Source organism: Thamnophis elegans, chromosome Z (assembly GCF_009769535.1).
Source record: "Thamnophis elegans isolate rThaEle1 chromosome Z, rThaEle1.pri, whole genome shotgun sequence".
Classification (NCBI taxonomy): Eukaryota; Metazoa; Chordata; class Lepidosauria; order Squamata; family Colubridae; genus Thamnophis; species Thamnophis elegans.
The window spans coordinates 50,786,527-50,811,039 of NC_045558.1; the positions used below are offsets into that span (position 1 = coordinate 50,786,527).

A 24,513-nucleotide genomic window follows, 5' to 3' on the forward strand; every position below is an offset into this window, starting at 1 on the left:
AGAGAGGACAGTGGGAGTCAACAAGCCCTGCCCAGAGAAGAGATACTTAACATCACAGAAGCTAGTCTCATTAATGCCTTTGGTGCTCTCACAAGGAAAGAACAAGACAATATATTATACAAGTTAGAAAATTTAAAGAAATCTTTAATAGTCACAATGGACACAGCAGAGCTGCTTATAGATCTGGTTTCCCCAATAATTGAGCCTCTCACTTCTCCCCCAGAGAACAAGGGATTACATGAATACAAGATCATGGAAAATAGAAGCCAAGACCCAAACGGGATATTAGAGATCCCAGTAGAGATGGAGATGTTTCATCCCTGTGTGAATATCCCATGACACCTCAGCACCTTCAGCACCAAATCAAGGAACTGAGAAGTGACCCACGTCAGAGCACCATCTCAAAGAATGAAAGAGACCTAATAACGCCTTGCTCCACACCCAGAGAAGAGGCGTGAGAATGGCAAGCTCTGTTAGCTGGTGCGAAAACCTCTTACCCTGAACAAGTTCCTCAAGAGTCTACACATAACCTAGACAGGTCCTCCCTATTTTTAAAGAAGACCAATTTGGTGTGCAATGACACCTCAATCCATGGTAACAGCCAGACAACTTCCCTTTGTATAAATCAAGTTTCCTGATGAGCTGCAAAAGATGACCCACTTTCCCTTATAACCTGGAATATAGTAGGTTGGTCTGTTCCATCAAAAGACCAACTCTTTTTGTACTATATATCACAATTTGACATCCCCTTCTTGCAGGAAACCTGGGCCTCCACAGAGAATCAGTTAGATGGCTATTGGGTTAACTCAATCCCGGCTGTCCCAAGCTATGTTGGGGGAGAACTAAAGGGGGTATTGTGACATTAGTTAATACATCCTTGCAATTTAAATGTGTACCACTACCACCTTCTTGCTCATGTGCGAGTTTGTGAATGGCCGGCAGCCTCCTTGCTCCGGTTGGGTAAGCGGAAAGAAAGGCCGAAAACATTATGGTTTTTAGCGACGAGCCCTGCAAGAAAGGGTCTAAACGGTAGAGTATGACTCAGAGGGCCTGACCGGACGCTCAGCTGGGGGGTCGCCACTTTTGGCTGTCTCCCAGCCGGCGCGGTCACTTTGGTGGTTTTTCTCTATCTGGCAGCGAATATGGCAGCATCACATTGACGGCACTGCTCCCAGCGGCTTCTAACAACGCCGACGCCTTTTGGCTTTACTTTTTGGACTTGGGAAACTCGGGAGAACCTTTGGACTGCATTGATACTATCATGCCAGTGAGGGGGTGGCCGGTCCGGATGGCGCCGAATGGGATCGGGTGGCTGGCCTTGCTGCCGCCGCCACGGCCCTCCCAGCCCCCCCCTTCCCTCATTGTACTTCGGCCTGCGGCAGTCCTGGCTGCCTTTGTCTCTGTTCCTTACAATCGGGAGAGCCCTTGGAGCCTTCGGAGTTGTATCAGCTTGTCGTTCGTTTTCAAGGAGTGGGGTGGCTGATTTGTGCAGTGCTGGACGGAAGTGGGCAGCTGATTTTGCTTGTCATCGTCATCACGGCCACTTCAGGCACCCCCCATCTGATCGGACTTTCTCTGCGTTGTGGCCTCTCCTTCGTCCTTCTTGTGGCTGCGGGGCCACCCCTCCTTACTATTTTTACCACCTGGCTCTCCCTGCTTATGGACTTTGGACTGCTTATGGACTTTGGACAGTTTCTGTCAGACAAATTCACCCATATTCGGACGGACCTGGACTCCACTTGGACAGTACCAGCAGAGATGCCGAGGGAGAGTCTTGATCAAATTTTGTGGAGTGAGTTCAAGCTTGCCACTCCTGAGGAAGTGGACAAGGCATGGGAGCGATGAATGCCGCCACCTGTCTACTGGACCCGTGTCCCTCCTGGTTGGTTTGACCAGCAGGGAGGTGACACGAGGCTGGATCCAGAGGATTGTAAACATCTCTCTTTGGGTGGGGTTCTTTCCCACAACCTTTGAAGGAAGCGGTGGTGAGACCCCTCCTTAAGAAGCCTGCTCTAGACCCAGCCACCCTTAAAACTACAATCCAGGTCTCCAACATCCCATTCCTAGGGAAGGTTGTTGAGAGGTGGTGGCCTCCCAACTCTGGCAGACCTTGGATGAAGCGGATTATCTAGATCCCTTCAGTCTGGTTTCAGGCCTGGTTACTGCACCGAACCGCTTTGGTCGCACTGACTGATGATCTCTGGTGAGCCAGGGATAGAGGGGCATTCCTCTATCCTGGTGCTTCTTGACCTCTCAGCGGCCTTCAATACCATCGACCATGGTATCCCTTCTGCGGCAGCTGGAAGAGGTGGGAGTGGGAGGCACCGTTTTACGGTGGTTCTCCTCTTACCTCTCTGGCAGGTCGCAGTCGTGGTGGTCAGAGGCCCCTTGAATATGGGGGGCCACAGGGCTCGGTCCTGTCCCCCCTCCTATTTAACATCTACATGAAGCCGCTGGGTGAGATCATTCGTCGGTACGGGATTCAATACCACCAGTATGCAGACGATACCCAGCTGTATCTGTCCGCCCCGTGCCAACTCAGTGAAGCAGTGGAAGTAATGTGCCAGTGCCTGGAAGCGTCAGGGTCTGGATGGAATAAACAAGCTTGCGCTCAACCCTGACAAGACTGAGTAGCTTTGGATGCTGCCCCCCAAAGATAGTCCAGAAATTCCACCTTTAAACCTGGGAGGTGAAATCTTACACCCGTCAGAGAGTGCCCGCAACTTGAGTGTTCTCCTGGATCCGCAGCTAACATTAGAACACCATTTGTCAACTGTGACCAGGGGAGCTTTTGCCCAGGTTTGCCTGGTGCACCAGTTGTGGCCCTATCTGGACCGGGAGGCACTCCAAATGGTCACTCATGCCCTCGTCACCTCAAGGCTTGACTACTATAACTCGGTCTACATGGGGCTGCCCTTGAAAGTGTTTGGAGACTACAATTGGTCCAGAATGCAGCCGCTGTGAGCGATACTGGGTGTATCTAGATACACCATGTTACACCTATCCTCCGTGAGCTGCATTGGCTCCCTATTGGTCTCCAAACATGCTTCAAGGTACTGGTTATCACCTTTAAAGCCCTACATGGCCGAGGACCTGGATATCTCCGTGACCGCCTCCTGCAACATACCTCCCAACGCCCAATAAGATCTCACAGGATGGGCCTTCTCCAGGTGCTGTCGACTACACAATGTCGTCTGGTGGCTCCTCGGGGGAGAGCTTCTCTGTAGCTGCCCCGGCCTATGGAACGATCTACCCCCTGAGATCTGGACCCTCCCCACACTCTCGGCCTTCCAAAAGTCTTTTAAGACCTGGCTGTTCCGGCAGGCCTGGGGCTGCTGATCTTTGATTGAGCTTCAGCCCCATTAAAATCGAGTGCATGTTGTGTCTTTTTTGATTCGTTTCTGTCTTGTATTTTAAATTCTTTCAATATTTTTTAAACTGTTTTTATGTAAGCCGCCCGGAGTCCTTCGGGATTGGGCGGTATACAAATCCATTAAAATTGAATTGAAATTGAAATTGAAATTTCCAGCCATGGGTTGTAACTAGATTACTCTTATTTAAACAGGTGGAGATTTTGCTTTTTAATATCTATATTCCTCCACTTAATAAGAATAATGTGGTTAACAAGATTTGGGAAAGCAAAGATTATTTTATTCTTGTCTGTTCAGCTGAATTTCCCAAAGCTGCAATAATTATAGGTGGGGACTTAAATGCTAGAATGGGACCAAATGATCAAGCATTATTTAGTCATTTTAAGATTCATTATGATGAAAATGTAATAGGAGAATCTTTGCATTCCAGACAATTAGGGTTAGGGTCAGGATTAGGGTTAGGGTTGGGTTAGGGTCAGGGTTAGGGTTAGGGTTAGGATCAGGGTTAGGGTTGGATTAGGATTAGGATTAGGGCCAGGGTGAGGGTTAGGGTTAGGGTTAGAGTTAGGGTTAGTATTAGGGCTAGGGCTAGGGTTAGGGTTGGGTTAGGGTCAGGAGCGATAGAGGATGGCAGCCTTAGGGGTGAGGACTTGTCGTCTTAAAGATCGGCGCTCTCCCTTCCTCCTTCTCGATCTGTTCAAGCCACCCCCAGACTTTGGACCCCCAGACTTTGGACCTTTTAGATCCTCAGGAGAGGGGGAAGACAAGGCATTCCCCTGCACGTGGTCCATATAGGTGATTGTGTTAATCTTCATATGATCTGGAGGGTGTGAGACTGGAAAGTTGCTGCTTGCTAACATTGGGGCGTCTACACCTTGCCCCCCTCCATCTACAATCACCCTGCACAATACTGACTTTTGGACCTTTGGCCTTGGGTGCCTTTCTGGGACCTAGAGGAAGGGAGAGGAGCAGAGCAGCTCTCCCTCCTCCTTTATACCATCGCTTTTATATCACATTAGCGCATTGCTCCTCGAATTTTAATGAATGTGGTGTGTATGGTGTGCCTGTTTGATGTCTGTACCCACTTTTTTTATACTCATTATTGTTGTAGTTTTTGTGTTTTAATTGACTTATGTGGGGACTGTCTGGGTGAGTGGCTGTGTATGTATGTTAGGATTGGGATTATAACCTGGTACCTCCTCCACTGAGTGCGATTACATAAGTGGTAGGGGGGCCCAGGCCTACCTCCCATCCTAGTATCCGCTACGTCACAGCGATCCCCCCCTTCTGGCCCTGTTAGTTCCACTCCAGGGCCGGATGGCGAGAATTGTCAGGGCCCTGGTCTCAGGCTGTTGTTGCTAAATGCCAGGTCTGTGGTTCATAAAGCTCCCCTCGTCCGGGACCTAATAGTAGATGAGGGGGCAGACCTGGCATGTATTACTGAAACCTGGCTGGGCCCGGAGGGAGGGGTCCCCCTCACTGAAATGTGCCCAGAGGGATTTCAGGTGCTCCACCAGCCGCAACCTCAGAGAAGGAGTGGGGGAGTGGCTGTCATCGTCTGAAGGTCATTAGTTTCTCGTAGGATCCCTGCTCCAGAGCTTGTCAGGTGTGAGTCCTTGTTGGTGAAGTTGGACCTTGGGGGTCAAGTGGGCTTGCTGTTAACGTACCTACCTCCCAACAGTGTTGCAACAGCCCTCCCCTTGCTCCTCGAGTCAGTAGCCGAACTGGCGGTAGAGTTTCCCAGGCTTATGGTGCTGGGGGACTTCAACCTGCCTACCCTTGGTGAACGCTCTGATGGGGCGCAGGAGTTCATGGCTTCCATGACAGCCATGGACTTGACCCAAGTAATCCGGGGTTTGACTCATTCAGTGGGTCACACACTTGACCTCGTATTCCTCTCGGAGCAGTGGAGGCGTGATCTAGAAATGAGGGGTATTAAGATCCTGCCCTTGTCATGGTCTGATCACTTCCTACTAAGGGTTGACCAATCCCCCACTGTAGGGAGGAGGAACCAATTAGGTGGTTCCGCCCCAGACGCCTGATGGACCCTATGGGATTTCAGACGGCGCTTGGAGTGATACCTGATACTCTCGTCCACAGTCCAGTCGAGTCCTTAGTCGCTGCCTGGAATGCAGCGGCGACGGGGGCTCTAAACAGGATTGTTCCTTTGCGGCCTCTCCGAGGTAGCGGATCCAGGAGAGCTCCTTGGTTTACTGAGGAACTCCAGGAGATGAAGCGCCAAAAGAGACATTTAGAGTGCCACTGGAGGGTCAGTAAGTCTGAGTCAGACTGAGCACTGATGGGAGCCTATATCAGAGCCTATCTCATGGCAATACGGGCGGCAAAATGTTCGCATTTTGCCGCTCTTATTGCGTCCACTGAATAGTGCCCAGCGCGATAACCCGCTCCCTCCTGAAAGGGAGGGGCACGGATGAACCTTTGCAAGGTAGAGCTGAGGAATTTGTTCAATATTTAACAGATAAAGTCGCTCGGATTCGGACAGACCTGGACTCCAATTGCACAGTACTAGCCAAGGTACTGGGGGAAGGTCTTGAGCGGAGTTTATGGATTGAGTTTCAACTTGTCACGCCTGAGGAAGTGGACAAGGCCATGGGAGCGGTGAGTGCTTCCACTTGTATACTGGACACGTGCCCTTCCTGGCTGGTTTCGACCAGCAGGGAGGTAACATGCGGCTGGATCCAGACAATAATTAACACCTCTCTCCGGGAGGGATCCTTCCCGCTCCTCTTAAAGGATGCGGTGGTGAGACCGCTCCTGAAGAAATCATCTCTGGACCCAGCCATTTTGAGCAACTATCGTCCGGTCTCCAACCTCCCCTTTGTAGGGAAGGTTGTTGAGAAAGTGGTGGCCTCTCAACTCCGACGGTCCTTGGATGAAACCGATTATCTGGATCCCTTTCAGTCCAGTTTCAGGCCTGGCTACAGCACGGAAACGGCTTTGGTCGCGCTGATCGATGATCTCTGGTGAGCCAGGGATAGGGGTCAGTCCTCTATCCTAGTGCTCCTTGACCTCTCAGCGGCCTTCGATACCATCGACCATGGTATCCTTCTGCGACGGTTACGAGAGGTGGTTCTCCTCCTAACTCTCGGACAGGTCGCAGTCAGTGTTGGTCGGAGGATAGAGGTGGACCCCAAGGCCCCTCAATTATGCGGTGCCGCAGGGCTCGGTCCTGTGCCCCCTCCTATTTAACATCTACATGAAGCCGCTGGGCGGCGGCACGGGATTAAATACCACCAATACACGGATGATACACAATTGTATCTGTCCGCCCTGTGCCAACTCAGTGAAGCAGTAGAAGTGATGGGCCATTGCCTGGAGGCTGTCAGGGTCTGGATGGGAACGAACAAGCTTGCACTCAATCCCGACAAGCCTGAATGGCTAGTGATGTTCCCTCCCAAAGATTGGCTAATTATTCCATCTCTCAGTCTGGGGGGTGAAATTATACGCCCCTCAGAGAGGGTTCGCAATTTGGGAGTCCTCCTGGATCCATAGCTGACTTTAGATCACCAGTTATCGGCTGTGACCAGGGGGGTCTTTGCCCAGGTTCGCCTGGTGCACCAATTGCGACCCTATCTGGACCGGGAGGCACTTCAGATAGTCACTCACACCCTCATGACCTCAAGACTGGACTACTGTAATGCGCTTTACATGGGGCTGCCCTTGAAAAGCGTTTGGAGACTACAATAGACTTCAGCTAGTCCAGAATGCAGCCGCGCGAGCAATTGTGGGTGCACCTAGGTATACCCACGTTACACCTATCCTCCGCGAGCTGCACTGGCTCCCCATTGGTCTCCGGACTCGCTTCAAGGTGCTAGTTGTTACTTATAAAGCCCTACATGGTATCGGACCTGGCTACCTGAGAGACCGCCTCCTGCCAGTCACCTCCCAAAGACCTATTAGATCCCACAGACTAGGCCTCCTCCGGATTCCATCTGCCGGCTAATGTCGGCTGGCGACTCCCGGGGGAGGGCCTTCTCTGTGGCTGCTCCGGCCCTATGGAACGATCTCCCCGTTGAGATCCAGACCCTTACTACCCTCCCGGCCTTCCGTAAAGCTACTAAGTCCTGGCTGTTCCGGCAGGCTGGGGGCTGTTAAAGCACCCAACCCCATCTTAATTGTGACTGTTGTGGATTTTAAAATTGTTTGTATTGTCTTATTTTTTCCCTCCCCTGTTTATTGTGAGCCGCCCGGAGTCCTTTGGGAGTGGGCAGCATATGAAACCAATAAACCTAACCTAAACCTAAACCTAATTTAAAGACCCTAAAGCTAATCGGGCAGGGTGTGTGTAAGACAAATGACTGTATGTTTGGATCTTTGTATCCTTAACGGGTCCCCATGGGGTGACTTTCCAGCAGAATATACATATCGGGGAGCAGGAAGAAAATCCACAGTTGATTACTGGATAATATCATATGATCTCCTGAAGTTCTTACAAAAGATGGAGGTAGACTTGCGACTGGAAAGCGATCATAATACAATACTCCTTACTCTCACATTGCACCAGAAATCTCTAAGGGCAGGCACAGCCTACCTACCCAGGTTAGAGACTCAAAATACCCAGGTAAAAATTAAATGGAACGAGAAAAACACTAAGGAAGTTACCAAATGGATGTTAGCCCCTGAAACCATAGAGCTACGTACATCTCTACTAAGAAATAAGTGTGGAGGATCTTACCTAGAGGGGTTTGAATCCTTAATTTTAAATTTGAATTCGGTTCTCAGTAATAGATCACTAGCTCACTCCAAAAGGCGAGTGAGATTGCATGCAACTAAAAAGGATATATAATATGGAATACAAGAAAAGTAAAAGTGCCTCCTTTGAGGATCACACTTACTACTTAAAGCAGTTGAAAGCACAATATAAGAACCTTCTAAAAGAAAAGAAAAGTGCGGCTCTGAAGGAGTCTTGGCATAGACTAATTATGGCAGTCATGGACAAAAAAATACATCCCTTTTTTGGTACATCACCAGGGGATTGGGAAAACCACTACCCCCAACAAATCAGGTCCCGATTCATGCCTGGAGTATTTTAGGGAGCTTTATACAGATCCTGACTATGTAACCAAGGAGAGCCAAGCTAGTTTGGACCAAACTCCTTACTGGCCCCGTTACACTAGAAGAGGTATCCCGGTTGATCGGAGCCCTAAAGGCTAATAAGGCACCCGGGGCTGATAATGTCCTGCCAGAAATAATAAAAAAGAACGCCAGTTGATGGGCTCCACTTTTAGCATCTCTGTTTACATTTATAGATAAAAAAGGCCATATGCCTAGAGATTGGGGAGTAGCAATTATTATACCAATTTATAAAAATGGTAATAGAAATGACCCAGGCAACTATAGACCCATTAGTCTTCTAAATGTTATTAGTAAACTGTATGCCAAACACCTAAATTATAAACTTCAAGATTGGCTAATTTCATGGGGCATAATCAAAGATGAACAAGCCAGTTTTAGAGAAGGAAGATCTACTGTGGATCATATCTTGGTACTCCACCATTTAGTACAAAAATACACATATAAAAAAAATCCACTCGCAAGGGACATGGAATGCATGCTTGGATCACACATTGCAAGTAGCCAATAGGTCCTCAAATGCAATTAAACATTTCTTTTATACAGGTGGAGATCAATTAGTACATGCTGTCTTAAAACTTTTTGAGGCCAAAACATTGGCACATATCGGGCACAAACAGGAATCCTTGCAAAGAGAGACTTGCTAGAAACCATACAAACCAAATTCCTGGGAGCCATCTTAGCTGCACCCAATGGAACTCCAAATGCCCAGTTAAGAATTGAGACAGACATGCCTCAAATTCAGGTAAGAGCCTGGAAGATGATGATCATTCATTGGCTTAAAATGCATTTCTTTCCAGAGGGACTGTCCCCATTAGTGTTGACTGACAATTTCCCTCCCCCTGGAAACAGGCAATTGTTCACAAGCTGGACTCTTATGGGCTCTCACCAGTATTCTTAATGTCCCTAGGCTTTGATCAAGCAAAGCAAATAGTAATCAATAGAATGAAGGACATGGAGTTCCAAGAAGAACTAAATAGATTGCCTTTCCACAGTAGGGACAGAATCAAACAGGATGTGTGGGAATCGACAAGATATGTAAATGACCTGATCTCCCCAAAACAAAGAATTGCTTTCTTCAGAGCCAGATTTAACATTCTTCCTTCAGCACTCCTCCAGGACAGGTATAAGAGAACACCAATAGCAGAACGGGTTTGTATATGTGATAAAGGAGAAGTGGAAGATAATTCACATGTTCTATTACACTGCGAGCTATACAGAGCTTGTAGATCTGCACATATTCTCCCCTTATTAGAGAGATTGCCAGGGAGGGCAGATAATTTTTATCTAGGCTTTCTCCTCCAGGACACTAAACTGGTTACCATTTATGCAGTGGCAAAGTTCTGTGCTGCTGCAATGTCCATAAGAAAAAAATTGGCTACAGAAGTATAGTTGTCATCCTGTACCAATTATCTGGACATATCTCTAACAATCTTTGGACCATTGTATTTACTCCTATACTTAACAGTATTGCACCCAGGTAAACCAGGGAGTGGCCCAAACAATCTGAGAACATGTATGTTATTTTCCACATTTAACATCAATACCTTTTAATTATATCTTAATGTCAGTATTTTTAACATAGTGTAAAAACTAATGTGTATTGCTGGTCTTTGACCATAATAAATATTTACCTACTTACTTACACATTATCGCACACATTTAGAGAACACTTAGATCTTCAGTGCATCAGGTAAAAGATATTAAGAGGTATTGTCCTGACAGCTATGAGCATTTTGTCAGTGAATAAAGCAAAAATGAAATTGTAGCAAAACAAAGCTTTGTTCGGATCTGACAACTTAATGCCAACAGGACATTGAAGGATTTGAGTAATTTCTTGCCTCCAGCAAAATTCTTCTATAAGCAACACACAGGAAAAGAGTAATGCTGTAAAGGTGTCAAAAAAATCCCCACTTCTAATTAAGGACATTTCAATAGGTCTTGAGGGCAAGAATTTTCAGCAGGCTACAGTATCTAGAAACTAAAAACAATTAATGCGTAAAAAATATTCAAGTGAACAATCTAAGGTTTAGGGAAGAAGTAACTCTGGAACATCTGTTTCCTTTATTCTTTTATGTATTAAGCTCTTTTTCTCTTTCTGGGTAATTAGATATGTAGCTATTCTCATTTTTAAAAAGTTGCCAGATAGAATAGATGCTGCTGCGATGATGTGCATATACTGTACATAGTTCAATTCAAGAGGTGGCAGACTTTTAGACTGGATCATAATTATGCAGACTGCATGTATAAATTGCAGGATGAAATGGCAGAAGAAATACCTAAATTAACGCTAGAGGAGAACAAAGAGTGAATCCAACTGGAGAAAAGTTAAAGCTTTATTGGAACTTATCTTGGGGCAATGATTATCAACCAGGGCAACCCAGTCCCTCCTGAGCCAATATATTATCTACAGGATAATTGTAAGAACTACGGTATTCTTAACAACTGATGAATTAAACCACTCAGATTTACTCGGAGTTGGACTCGATGGACAACACACTGAAGATGATTGGGGCACAGTCTTGTAATGACATCAAGGAGGAGTTTGAGTCTGCTACTCCTGAAGAGATAGACAAGATTTTCAGTGCTGTGGGTTCATGCACTTATTATTAAATTTCCAATCTTGAGTATGGGGTGGAACTGCACTATTGGGATTTCTTTCTGAAGTCACAGGAACTGGGTTGTGGTTTTGACAAAGGCAACAACCTTTGCACAAGATTTTTGTACATGCCAATGAGCCACTTATGGATTGGGAGAACTTGCTTATTCATACCTTAGCTACCTCCCAGCTGGATTGTTATAATATACCTTACATGGGACTGTTCTTGAAAACCATCCAGAATCTACAATTGGTCCACAATGTAATGTGCAGGTAATAATGGGCGTTTTTAAATATGGCCATGCGTGGCCTTTAACTATGGCCCTTTAAAACCCCATATGGCATAGGATCAAGTTACTCAAGCCATCATCTTCTGCCTAGGATACTTGCTTCCTACATCTTGTGATAGGGAACTATGCTCAGAATCACTTCATTAAAATAATGTTATCTTTTGAGACTCAAGATTCTTACCAACTTCTTGATGATGCCTCCCATCTTTCAAAATAATCTTCTTCCTGACATTTGGTTGATATTCTGGCTTTTAGAAATGCTGTCAAAATCTGTTCTCCCCCCCCTCCCCCAAAGGATTTGGCTCATTAGAGTTCTGATTAGATGTTACTGCTGCTTGAACCACCATTTTATTGCCTTATTGTTTCAATTTTTTTTGTGAACATATGCATTACATATTTTTTTGGGGGGGTGCTTCATTTGCTGCTCAGAGTTACTTTGGATAGTCATATAAATGTTTTAAATATATTCTGGTTTCTCTTCAAATTGTGTGTGTGTATATAAATATGACAATTAAAATAAATAAATAAATATATGCCAGAGAAAGTATGCTGAAAATTCTGTATTTAAATTTAATCTCTACACCATATACTAAGGAGGGGTAATTATAATATCAAACATTTATTTTTCTTACTTTTCAGATCAAGTATCACTGGGAATAAATATTTAGACCATAATCCTATTGTGTTGAGCATGATATTTTTAAAGTCCTGAATGTGTAATCTTTGGAAGATTGAGGCAAACACATTTCAGTTTTTTTCTTGCATTCTACAAAAGTGAAAATATGTAGAAATTAAGCCATCGTTTTTTTAATTAATGCTTTAATGTTTTAGATTTTTTCTGTTCCTCTGTGTTCTGCCATGCATATTTGTTCATTAGATTTATTTTGTGCAGCTCAAGGCTGCATACATAAATCCTACTCCTCTTCTTTTTCCCTATGGGGCAGGGCTGAGAGAGTTTGACTTCCCAAAGTCGCCTGGCCAACTTCTATTCTAAGTAAGACATTTACAGCCAGTTTTTAGTCTAGCACTTTAACCATTATACCACACTAATGCTGGTGTCCCAGAAGAGAGACTCATTAATACCAGTGGATCCTTCTTTCTAAATCAAACAGTAAACACGTTAGAGAAGCTATTTGGATTTTAGAAAATAACATTCATTTTTTTATATTTTAGTCCTGATTAAAGCCTTTTCCTACTGCTTCAAATCTTCCATATTTTTTAAAAAAATGCAATAATTAACATTATTTGCAGCAAATCCAGATTTAGCCCTAGGTTTAAAAGAATGATAAAAATTATACTACTGATACAATATATCAGTAGACTCTGCTATTTATAGTTGGTTTGAGCCAAGCAATTCAAAGCAATTCCAGCATTAATGATTTTTAGTTGGGGAGAAAGCATCCAATGAGTCATTTTCTATGAAATCAATGGAACTTTAAAAATCCCATTATTTATTGCATGAAGTAACTCATACGTTTAAGTACTGTATAGTGTAAAAACAGTTCTGCTGCATGGTATTTCAGTTATATAAAATGTTTACTGCTGGTTAACAATATTGCTTGAAGTTTAGTTAACCATGATAAAGGCATTGCATGCTATACTTTTAAAGAATTATTGTATTTACAACTACCACCTCCCCTGCTCTCATTCAAAAGATTTGGAATCATAATACTGTATATTATGATTCAATTCAATCCTGTATATAATTGGATACAGTATAGAGACTGTTTCAGTGTAGTCTGGCAAAACTGACTTTCTTTTTCTTCCTTTATGATATAGCTGAAATAAATAAATAAAAATATTTGGCCTGAATCAGGATGTAATATTCAAAGCATATGAAGAAGTAGTTCCATATTATTCTATATTGATGAGATCTCATTTCATGTCCTGGGATTAACTTTGGGAATCACACTTCAAGACGGATTCATACAATGGCATAAAGAAAAATCGGAGAAAGTGCAAATGTTCAGCCTTGAGAGAGTATTGTTCAAATATTTGAAAGGATATCATACAGGAGGACATAGTCTGTTCTTCATTTTTCCAGTGTCCCTGACACAAAATAATGCACTTAAATAAGAAGTCAGAATCTGGTTGAATGTTAGAAAAATATTCTAACAGCAAGAGCAATTTGACACAGAATCAGTTACCTAAGAGATGGATGGTTTCTGTGCATTAGATATGTTCAGGTAGAAACTAGATAGATGTCAGTCAGAATATTTTAACTGCACTGACCAAGGCGATTGTACTCAATGACCTATCCTCCTCTCCAATTTTAGGATACTCCAGTTATACAATAATGATCATTTCTTCTTCTTCCAGTATATGACGGCTGCTGCACCTATGCAAGGGACCTATATTCCCCAGTATACTCCTGTGCCTCCAACAGCTGTCCCTCTTGAAGTAAGTCTACCTTGTATATTTTTATGCAGGTAAAGTCTACATTGTTTTAGTTCACTTTAAAAAAAAATCTTGTTAAAGAAATATAAAGAAATGGGTGTCAAACATTTGGTGTTTGTTTGCATTCAAGACAAGATGAAATATTCTATGCAGAGCTTCTTGCTCATAGGTAGCCCAAATGCTACCTTTTAGACTACAAACACTAAGGATAAAAGACTTCAAAGAATATTTTGACTCCATCTTACCACAATGATAAGACCCACTAGCAACTACTAAAGCTAATAGCTACCACAAAACAGGACTTGGAAAAAAGAAAAACTTCCCTCTTCGATATGCAGACCTGGAAGATGGCCCACTGACTAAGTGCTTTTTCAACCCCAATAAAGAATTTGTTCCCTCCCTCCTTGTAAACCAGAGATGTCAAACTCAAGGCCCATGGGCTACTTGGACCAGACCCATGGGCCTGACCTGGAGACAATGAAGGGCCAGTATATGTTGCCTCTGCCAGCAAAAATGGAGCTCTGAAGGACTGCATGTGGTCCTCCCAACCTCCATTTTCACCGGCAGAGGGTTGCAGGAGTCCGTAGCAGATGGAAACAGAGCTCAGGAAGACCACACACATTTTTTCTGGCAGTGCTTGGGCATCACAGGCTCCCTCTCAAGCTGGCTAGACTGCCATGCCCCCCACCGAAGTCAAACACAACCATGATGTGGCTCTCAATGAAATCGAGTTTGACACCCCTGTTGTAAACCAAGTCTACTGATTAAAGTTCCAGGAAGTTCCTGTCCTTGGTCATACAGATCACAAACTTCGCAAAGAACTATCATCCGGGTTCTTGTGCTCTTCACCTTGATAAAGCCTTCTAGGCAATTACTAGAGAGGAGAAACAAAAAGCCAAGTTCATTTTTAAAGCTGTATATGTATGTTTTGGTTCGTCACAACTTTACTTCAGGCTACTTTTCACCCAAAAATATATTACATACATAGATATATATGATACAGGATGGGTTTGATAATTGGGTAATGAGCTTTGTCTTCCATAAAGTAGATTCACTTGCCACTTTTAATAGTTAAGAAAGCTTTTATTCTTTAAGTAAAATTTCAATATTAGGTACTACAAAAACTTTGCATTATTGCCTATGCCTCCAAGATCACCTTTTCTCAACATAGAAGTATAGCAATATAGCATTACTACCTGCCCTTTCTTGTTATTGACATTAATTGAAATATCTTATTTGAACTTTGTAAGTTATCTAAAAGCTTGATGAACTGGGATATAACTATTTTGGGTTCTCATAAACAGAAAAATCAATCTGTAATAAAATAGATTTAGGTTTTTAATTCTGCTTATAAAATGCAGTTTCTAATGTATGTTTTTAACAACACTCATCTTACTGCTATTACTGGAACACAAAGAGTTAAATAAAAATAAAATGTATCCAGTCCTTTTGGAGCTGATCATGAAACCTTCCTGTGAAAGGAAGAAAAGTAGCTCAGATTTCCCTGGCAAAAAAGACAGGTCTTGATGATAGGAGAGTCCATTCCCAGGGGAACAGAACTAGCCATTCAATCAGGGAAGGAATGTTATCTCTCTGGAGCAAAAATCAAAGATGTGGCTGAAAGGTTTACCAAAATAATCAAGCCCACATATTATTACCTCTTACTTCTGCTTTCTGTAGGGACGAAAGACACGACAATGAACTAAAAAATAATATCTAGAAATTATGAGCAGCTAGGCAATAAAGTTTAGGAGTTAGGAGCATGAGTAGTGTTTTCATCTATACTTCAAATGAAAGATCAACATCCAATGAAGGAATAAAAAATAAAGAAAAATGAATCACTGGGTTACTTGGCAGTTGGTGCTGCCAAGAGGATTTGGATTTCTAGACCATGATTTGCATTACCTACATGAAGAATTTCTGACAAGGGATGGCTGCACTGTACAAGAACTGGGGAAAATGTATTCAGAAAATGATGGACTCAACTAATAAAAAGGAAGAGCTTTAAATTAAAATTGAGGGGGGTGGGTGACCAATCCTTAAGACCTTTAGGACCTAATCCCAAGCTTTAACCTAGGTGGGTTGTGCATGCATGTGCAGTGGGCAGGGCCTGCAGGGGGTGTCACATGCACATTGCATTATGGTTATGGGCATGTGCTATTGCTCACACGTGCTTTTGGCACACAATGACAAAAAGATTAGCCATTGCTGCTATAGACCAATCAGCGTCACATCAATAGCTGGGAAGATCCTAGGAAAGATAGTCAAGCAACAGATCTATGAACACCTAGAAGTAAGCAAAATTATAACCAGAAGCGAACACAAGATTGTCAAAACCGATCATGCCAAACAAATCTTATTTCGTTCTTGACCAAGTGGGTAAAATTAATGGACCAGCAAAATGCCATGGACGTTGTACATTTGACAAAGTAGACCACAATCTTCTTCTTGGGTAAGCTAAAAAATCGTGGGATAGGCAACATCAACACCAGATGGATTTGCAACTGCGGACAAATCACATTGTATGTGAAGTCCTTAATGGAGCTATATCTACATGGAGGAAATAAACAAGATTCCAATTTATGCCAGTACCTTTCAACATCTTAATAAATGATTCAGATGAGGGAAGGGAAACTCATCAAATTTGCAGATGACACTAAACTGTAACTGGCAGGAATAGCCAACATCCCAGAAGATAGGCTTAAGATTCAGATGGATCTCAACATACTTGAACACTGGGCTCTATCTAACAAAATGAAATTCAATGTAGAGAAAAATAAGCTTTTTACACATAGGCAAGAAAAACCAAATGTACAGAAGAAGTCACAGATTTTAGTTTAGAAGCGGTGGGAGGAGCCAGGCTGAAAGCCAAACTACAGAATTTCCAGGTGGCTCTTAAAAAGTTTCAGGGAGCTAAAGATGACAACTAAGTTCTTAACTTGGAACATTAATGGCTTAAATTCACCACAGAAAAGGAAGAAAATAAATCATTATTTGAAACAATTTAAGAATGACATAATTTGCCTGCAAGAGACACATATTAGATTAACTGACCAGAAATATTTGATCAATGCAAGACTTGGACAACACTTTGTAGCCTCCACCCCGGAGAAGAAAAATGGTTTAGTTATATACCTAAGAAAGGACATGAAAGCTGAATTAATTGAAACAGATTCCAAAGGAAGATATATTGCAATAGAACTGGTATTAGAAGGGGAAAAGATGCTCTTAATGGGAATATATGCTCCCAATCAACAACAAATTTTACAAAATGCTCCATACTAAGTTAATACAATGGGACTATAGATCCTGCATATTAATGGGTGATTGGAACGGAGTTCTGGATACCAAGAAAGACAAGAAGGGTCTCCTGCAAAACATCCAAACACGAGCAAAATTACCTAAGTCTTTTTTTGATATGATGGATGATATGGAGCTAAGAGATATCTGACGAGAAAGAAATGCAAGAGAACAGGACTTTACATTCTTTTCTGATACATCAATCTTTTTCCAGGATTGACTTCATATTAAGAACAAATGATTTGGTTTCTGGGGTAAAGAAGATGAAGATATGTTCCAGAGCCTTAACAGATCATAACCCAGTTTGGATGGAGTTGGAATTTGGGAAGGAATCTAGAAGGTCTTGGAGATTAAATGAAAATTTATTTAGATATGAGAAAAATGTTAATGAATGTAAAAAACTGTTGAGAGAATATTTTGTCTTTAATATGAATAAGGGCACATCTATGGAAATGATTTGGGATGCAAAGCGTACATGCGATGAGTCCTAATAAATTTAAATAGGTTACATAGATGTAAACAGGTGGAAAAAAGAAATGAACTAGAGGAAGAGATTAGGAAGAAAGAACAGGAGTTAATATTAAACCCAGGAGATAAGAGGATTAAAGAAGCAATTACCCTATTACAAGCGCAATTTAATATGCTGATGTCAGATCAGGTGGCTACTAATTTGTTATATGCAAAACATAATACTTTCTGTAATGCAAATAAACCTGGCAAATCGTTAGCATATTTGACCAGGAAGAAACAAAAATCTCGCAATATACCGAAAATATATTATAAAGGAAAGGAAGTTTATTAACAGGATATGATCCAAAAGCCCTTCCTTGAATTTCTTACAGGATTGTACATGGGTGACAAAATACAAGGTTTAGATATAGATAGATACTTGGACAAAGAAAAAATACCTATAGTTAAGGAGGAGCAGAGGGAAAGATTGAATCAACCAATAACCTCAGGGGAAATCCTCCAGGTAACAGTTAAAGGCTGGGAAAGCATCGGGCACAGATGGTTTGACAGCGGCTTATTACAAAAATTTACAATTAGAAATAGTAGAACCCCTTAAGGAATTATTTAATAAAATCCAAGTGGAAGGGAAGGTACCTCCATCTTGGAAGAAAGCTTTCATATCTCTGATATCTAAAGAAGATCAAGATCTTAGTCAACCAAAAAATTATAGAAACTATAATTATAGAAATTATTATTATATATTATATAATAATAATTTCTATAATTATGTATTACTATATTATAGAAATCTATATAAAACTTAATATAGATTATAAAATTTTTACAAAAATATTAGCGAATAGGTTAATGTTGGTTATTCAGCAACTGATTCATAATGATCAAACCGGTTTTATACAAGGGAGACAAATGAGAAGTAATGTAAGACAAATTGTTTAATATATTGGAATATTTGGGAAAGAATTACCAAATCCCAGTAGCACTTATATTTTTAGATGCCGAGAAAGCCTTTGATCGAGTGAATTGGCAATTTTTAATGAAAACAATGCAAAAGATGCAAATAGGAGAGTATTTTCTACAATCAATCAAAGCAATATATCAGGAACAAACAGCACAAATTATAGTCAGTGGAAGTTTAACAGAACCATTTAAAATCAAGAAAGGTACCATACAGGGTTGCCTCCTATCGCCATTATTGTTTATTATAACCCTGGAATTATTGTTGAATAAAATATGGGGGTCAGATGATTTACATGGAATCAAGATTAGGCACCAAGAATATAGACTATGTGCATTTGTGAACGACTTGGTTATAACATTAATCCAACCAGAGAAATCTATCAAGGTTTTAATGAATATGATTAATCAATATGGCCAAGTATCTGGATTTAAAATAAACCTAGGAAAAACAAAGATGCTAGTTAAAAATATGAACACTAATCAAAGGGAAGACTTAGAAAAAATGACAGGATGTGAAATAGTTAAAAAGGTTAAATATCTAGGATTTTACATTTACATCTCAATCTCAAACGGGAAACTATATAAGTATAATTATGAGCCACTATGGCATAGTATACAGGCAGAGATGAAAAATTGGGAAAAATTACAATTATCTTTGTTGGGAAGAATAGCAGCAGTGAAAATGAATGTCTTGCCTAAGTTCCTATTTCTTTTTCAAATGATACCAATACTTTAAAAAGATGCAAATTTGCTTGAATGGCAGACGGGTATTAACAAATTTGTTTGGGCAGGGAAGAAGCCGAGCATAAAACTTAAAATAATGCAAGATGTACATGAGAGAGGAGGTTTGAAATTGCCTAATTTGAAATTATTTATTTATTTATTAGTAAAATTTATATGCCGCCCAATCCCGAAGGACTCCAGGCGGCTTACAAAAAAGAAGAAGAGGAAGAAAAAAATAAGAAAGGACAGATTTAAAATGACAACACATGCATTCGTTCTAATCGGGGCTGGACCTCAACAATGAGGTCAACAGCCCCAGGCCTGCCAGAATAGCCAGGTTTTAACAGTTTTCCTGAAGGCCATGAGAGTGGGTAAGGTCCGGATCTCTGCAGGTAGCTCATTCCAAAGGGTCGGAGCAGCCACAGAGAAGGCTCTCCTCTGGGAGCCCGCCAGCCGACATTGTCTGGCTGAGGACATCCAAAGGAGGCCTAATCTGTGGGATCTTACCGGCCGCTGGGAGGTATGTGGCAGTAGGCGGTCTCGCAGGTACACTGGCCCCTAAGCCATGTAGGGCTTTAAAGGTAATAACCAACACCTTGAATTGCGTCCGGAGAACAATTGGTAGCCAGTGCAGCTCGTGGAGGACAGGTATAACATGGGTGTACCTCAGTACACCCAATATCGCTTGCGCGGCTGCATTCTGGACTAGCTGCAATCTCCAAACGCTTTTCAAGGGTAGCCCCATGTAGAGCACGTTGCAATAATCCAGGCTTGATGTGACAAGGGCGTGAGTAACTGTTTGAAGTGCCTCCCAATCCAAATAGGGCCGCAATTGGTGCACCAGGCAAACCTGGGCAAAGGGCCCCCTGGTCACAGCGGACAAATGGTGTTCTAGTGTCAGCTGCGAATCCAGGAGGACCCCCAAATTGCGGGCCCTCTCCGAGGGGTGTAAATTTTCACACCCCCCCCCAGGATTAAGGATGGACTATCTGGGCTGTCCTTTGGGGGCAGCATCCAAAGCCACTCAGTCTTATCGGGATTGAGCGCAAGTTTGTTCACCCCCATCCAGATCCTGACAGCTTCCAGGCATCGGCACATCATGTCCACCGCTACACTGAGCTGGCACGGGGCAGAGAGATACAGTTGTGTATCATCTGCATATTGATGGTACTTTACCCCGTGCTGTCGTATGATCTCACCCAGCGGCTTCATGTAGATGTTAAATAGGAAGGGGGACAAGACCGACCCCTGTGGCACACCACATTTGAGTGGCCTAGGGGTCGACCTTTCCCCCCGACCAACACCGACTGCAACTTGTCGGAGAGGTAAGAGGAGAACCACCGTAAAATGGTGCCTCTTACTCCCACCTCCGCCAGTGTCGTGGAAGGATACCATGGTCGATGGTATCGAAGGCCGCTGAGAGGTCAAGAAGCACCAGGATAGAGGCATGTTCTCTATCCCTAGCCCGCCAGAGATCATCAGTCAGTGCGACCAAAACAGTTTCCGTGCTGTACCCAGGCCTGAAACCAGACTGAAAGGAGTCTAGATAATCCACTTCATTCAAGGTCTGTCAAAGTTGAAGCGCCACCACCTTCTCAACAACCTTCCCCAGAAAAGAAAGGTTGGAGACAGGATGATAGTTTTTCAGGATAGCTGGGTCCAGAGAAGGCTTCTTCAGGAGGGGTCTTACCACTGCTTCCTTTAATGGTCACGGGAAAGACCCCTCCTGCAAAGATGCGTTCGTAATCGTCTGGAGCCAGCCTCGTGTCACCTCTCTGTTGGTCAAAACCAGCCAGGAGGGGCACAGGTCCAGTAAACAGGTGGAGGCACTCATCACTCCCATGGCCTTGTCCACTTCCACAGGGGTGACAAATTTGAACTCATCCCAGCAAATGCGATTGAGACTCACCCTCGGCATCTCAGCTGGTACTGCCCAAGTGGAGTCCAGGTCTATCCGAATCTGAGTGATTTTATCCAACAGAAACTGAACAAACTTCTCAGCTCTTCCCTGCAGGGGTTCCCCCACCTCCTCACCTTTCAGGAGGGAGCAGGTCACCCTAAACAGGGCGGCTGGGCGGGATTCCACGGACACAATAAGAGCGGAAAAATGTGTACATTTTGCCGCCTGTATCACCATTAAATAAGTCCTGATAAAGGCTCTTAATAGTGCTTGATCAGATTCAGAGTTACTAGCCCTCCAGCGTCACTCTAGGCGTCTCTTTTGGCACTTCATCTCCCAGAGTTCCTCAGTAAACCAAGGTGCCCTCCTGGATCCATTGCCGCAGAGAGGCCTCAAAGGCGCAATCTGATCCAGCACCTCAGCCGCCGCAACATTCCAGGCAGCAACCAAGGACTCAGTCGGATTGTGGACAAGGGAGTCAGGTATCCCTCCAAGCTCCCTCTGAAATCCCTCTGGATCCATCAGGCGCCTGGGGCGGAACCACTTAATCAGCTCCACCTCCTTGCAATGGGGGAGTAGCATCCTGAAGTCAAGCCTCAGCAAGGAGTGATCTGACCATGACAAGGGCGAGGTCTCTATTCCCCTTAACTCAAGATCACGTCTTCACTGCCCCGAGAGAAATACAAGGTTGAGTGTGTGTCCTGCTCTATGAGTTGGACCCTGAACTACTTGGGTCAAGTCCATGATTGTCATGGAAGCCATGAACTCTGCGCCCCGTCAGAGTGTTCACCAGATTAAAGTCCCCCAGTACCATTAGTCTGGGGAACTCCACCGCCAACCCGGCTACTGACTCTAGCAGCGCAGGCAGGACTGTTGTGATGCAGCTGGGAGGTAGGTACGTCAAGAACAAGCCCAATTGAACCCCTAGGTCCAACTTCAAAAGGAGAGACTCACACACCACAATCTCTGGGGCAGGGATCCTGCGAGGAGCTAATGACTTTTGGACCATAAGTGCCCCACCCTTCTCTGGTGTCATGGTTGGTGGAGCACCTGGAACCCATCTGGGCATATTTCTGAGAGGGGAACTCCTCCCTCTTGGCCCAGACAGGTTTCAGTTATACATGCCAGGTCTGCCTCCTCGTCTAATATTAAGTCCCAGACGAGGGGAGCTTTGTTCACCATAGACCTGGCATTTAGCAACAACAACCTGAGACCAGGGCCCTGATCTCCTCTGCCACCAGATCCTTGAGTTGAACTTGAGGGGCCAGAACAAGGAATCGCTGCAATGTAGCGAGTCCTTCTTCCCCGGTAATGGCTAGCCCTACAGCTCCCGTCATATCTGCCCCTCCCGGTCGTAACCAAAATGCTCCGACCCTCCCCCATCCCGTAGACCTCCCCCTCCCCCATGGCCCCCATTCTTCCCGGCAGGCCACACGCACCATTCACTCTAGGTGGGTCTGGGCCCCCATCCACTCCTGCTTCTGCACTCAGTGGAGGGGGCTCCAGGTCGCACTCCCGATCCTATCATATACACTGATCAAACATTCTCCTCAGACACACCCACAATAATCATTAAAATACAATACAGTAATACAACAATTAATTAAATTAAAAAGTGGGCGCATTCTCTCTCACATTCATACATTCATGCACTCAACACACTGGCTAAAAAACACAGTTCTTAAGTCTGCAGGCTTAAGGCGGTCAGCGCAAGTCCGAGGCGGCTGGGCCAGTAGTAATTTGGGCGGGAGGACTTCCTCGGTCTTCTCCCCTGTGGGGCCTGCCCAGGTTGATGACTCCTCGTGGGATTCCGGTCGGTGTGTTAAAGGCCGGGAGAAGCTTCTCCCCAAGTTCTAGAGCTTTGCTCTTGAAGACCTCTTCGCCCGTCAGGTAATACGCAGACAGAAGTTCCCCAAAGTAGCGGGTGTTCACTTCAAATAAGGAAGCTTCGCCATTCACGTTCAAGTCAAAGCTCTTTTCCACCCAATCTTTGACTTCCTGGGATTCTTCCTGCAACTCCATGATGTATAGGGTATCCAAAGCATCCACCATGGTGGCTCCATTCAAATGATGAAGGAATTTACATTGTGGTAGCGCAGAAGTTGCAAGAAGCCTTGTTGCTTCATATTAAACCACAAAATCATCAGCTAAGAGGCTGATTCCAGCGACCACACCAAGCCATGTTTGTTATCCAAAACTCAGAGGTTTCAAAATTATACTATGAAGCAGTAGTTTTATCACTAATCAGTGATTGGATTAACTCAACAGATGATAAAATACTTAATATTGAAGGGCATGATTTGGTATATGGTTGGCATGCTTATCTGCTATATGACAAGAATGTTTGAATGTTGAATGTTTATTTTATTTATATGCCGCCCTTTTCCCCTGAAGGGGACTCAGGGCGGCTCACAACTCAAACCAGGGAAGGGGGGATACAGACAAAAATTAAAAACAACACAAAACAATGCATGATTTAAAACACACAACAGTCATACCATTCGAGACGGGGGCAACGGTTCTTTAGCCCCAGGCCTGTCAGAACAGCCAGGTTTTAAGGGCTTTGCGGAAGGCCTGGAGGGTGGTGAGGGTTCGAATCCCCACGGGGAGTTCGTTCCAGAGGGTCGGAGCAGCCACAGAGAAGGCTCTCCTCCAGGTAGTCGCCAGTCGACACTGGCCAGCGGATGGAATTCAGAGGAGGCCTAATCTGTGGGATCTAATTGGTCTAGTGGAGGTAATTGGCAGCAGGCGGTCAAGTACCCAGGTCCAATACCATGAAGGGCTTTATAAGTGACGACTAGCGCCTTGAAGCGTATCCGGAGACCAATAGGCAGCCAGTGCAGCTCGTGAAGGATAGGTGTTACATGGGTGAACCGAGGTGCACCCACGATCGCTCGTGCGGCTGCATTCTGGACAAGCTGGAGTCGCCGAATGCTCTTCAAGGGCTGCCCCATGTAGAGCAGAAGGTGGATAAGAACTTTAAAAGTCATATTTTAAGGAATGCTCTATTGCGTGTCTAGAAAAAATATCAACATAAACTAAAGGACAATATACCTATGTGGGCAATTCCCAGACATGCAATAGAGAACATAAGTATAGCACAAAAACAGGATGTAACTACATATAGACAGCTTCTTACTATAGAAAGAGATGTATTACAGCTAAAACCCTTGAATATACTAAAAGAGGAAAAGGTAATCCAAACATGGTTTCAGTATGGACAGTTACAGGCCCCTCAGATTGGACGTGGCGACCCGCTGAATTTAAGCATATTAGTCAGCGGAGGAAAAGAAACTAACCAGGATTCCCTCAGTAATGGCGAGTGAAGAGGGAAGAGCCCAGCACCGAATCCCCGTCCGGCACTGGGGCGTGGGAAATGTGGTGTACAGAAGACCCACTCCCCAGCGGCAC

General features: G+C 43.9%; 1 protein-coding gene across 6 annotated transcripts in view; it reads left to right on the plus strand.

Annotated features, from left to right (window-relative positions):
- Window positions 1–24,513, plus strand: part of RBMS3 (RNA binding motif single stranded interacting protein 3) — a 538,131-nt gene that overhangs the window by 497,041 nt on the left and 16,577 nt on the right. For 4 of the 6 annotated variants that reach the window (XR_004256904.1, XM_032235699.1, XM_032235700.1 and 1 more), the window contains exon 12: window positions 13,674–13,754. Coding sequence is in view for 4 of the 6 variants with exons in the window: in XM_032235699.1 (XP_032091590.1) it covers window positions 13,674–13,754 (81 nt within the window). In the remaining 2 variants the exon portion in view is untranslated. Of the gene's footprint in view, window positions 1–13,673; window positions 13,755–17,265; window positions 17,370–24,513 lie in introns of those variants that run through there. The other 2 variants (XM_032235702.1, XR_004256905.1) reach the window with 2 other exon arrangements.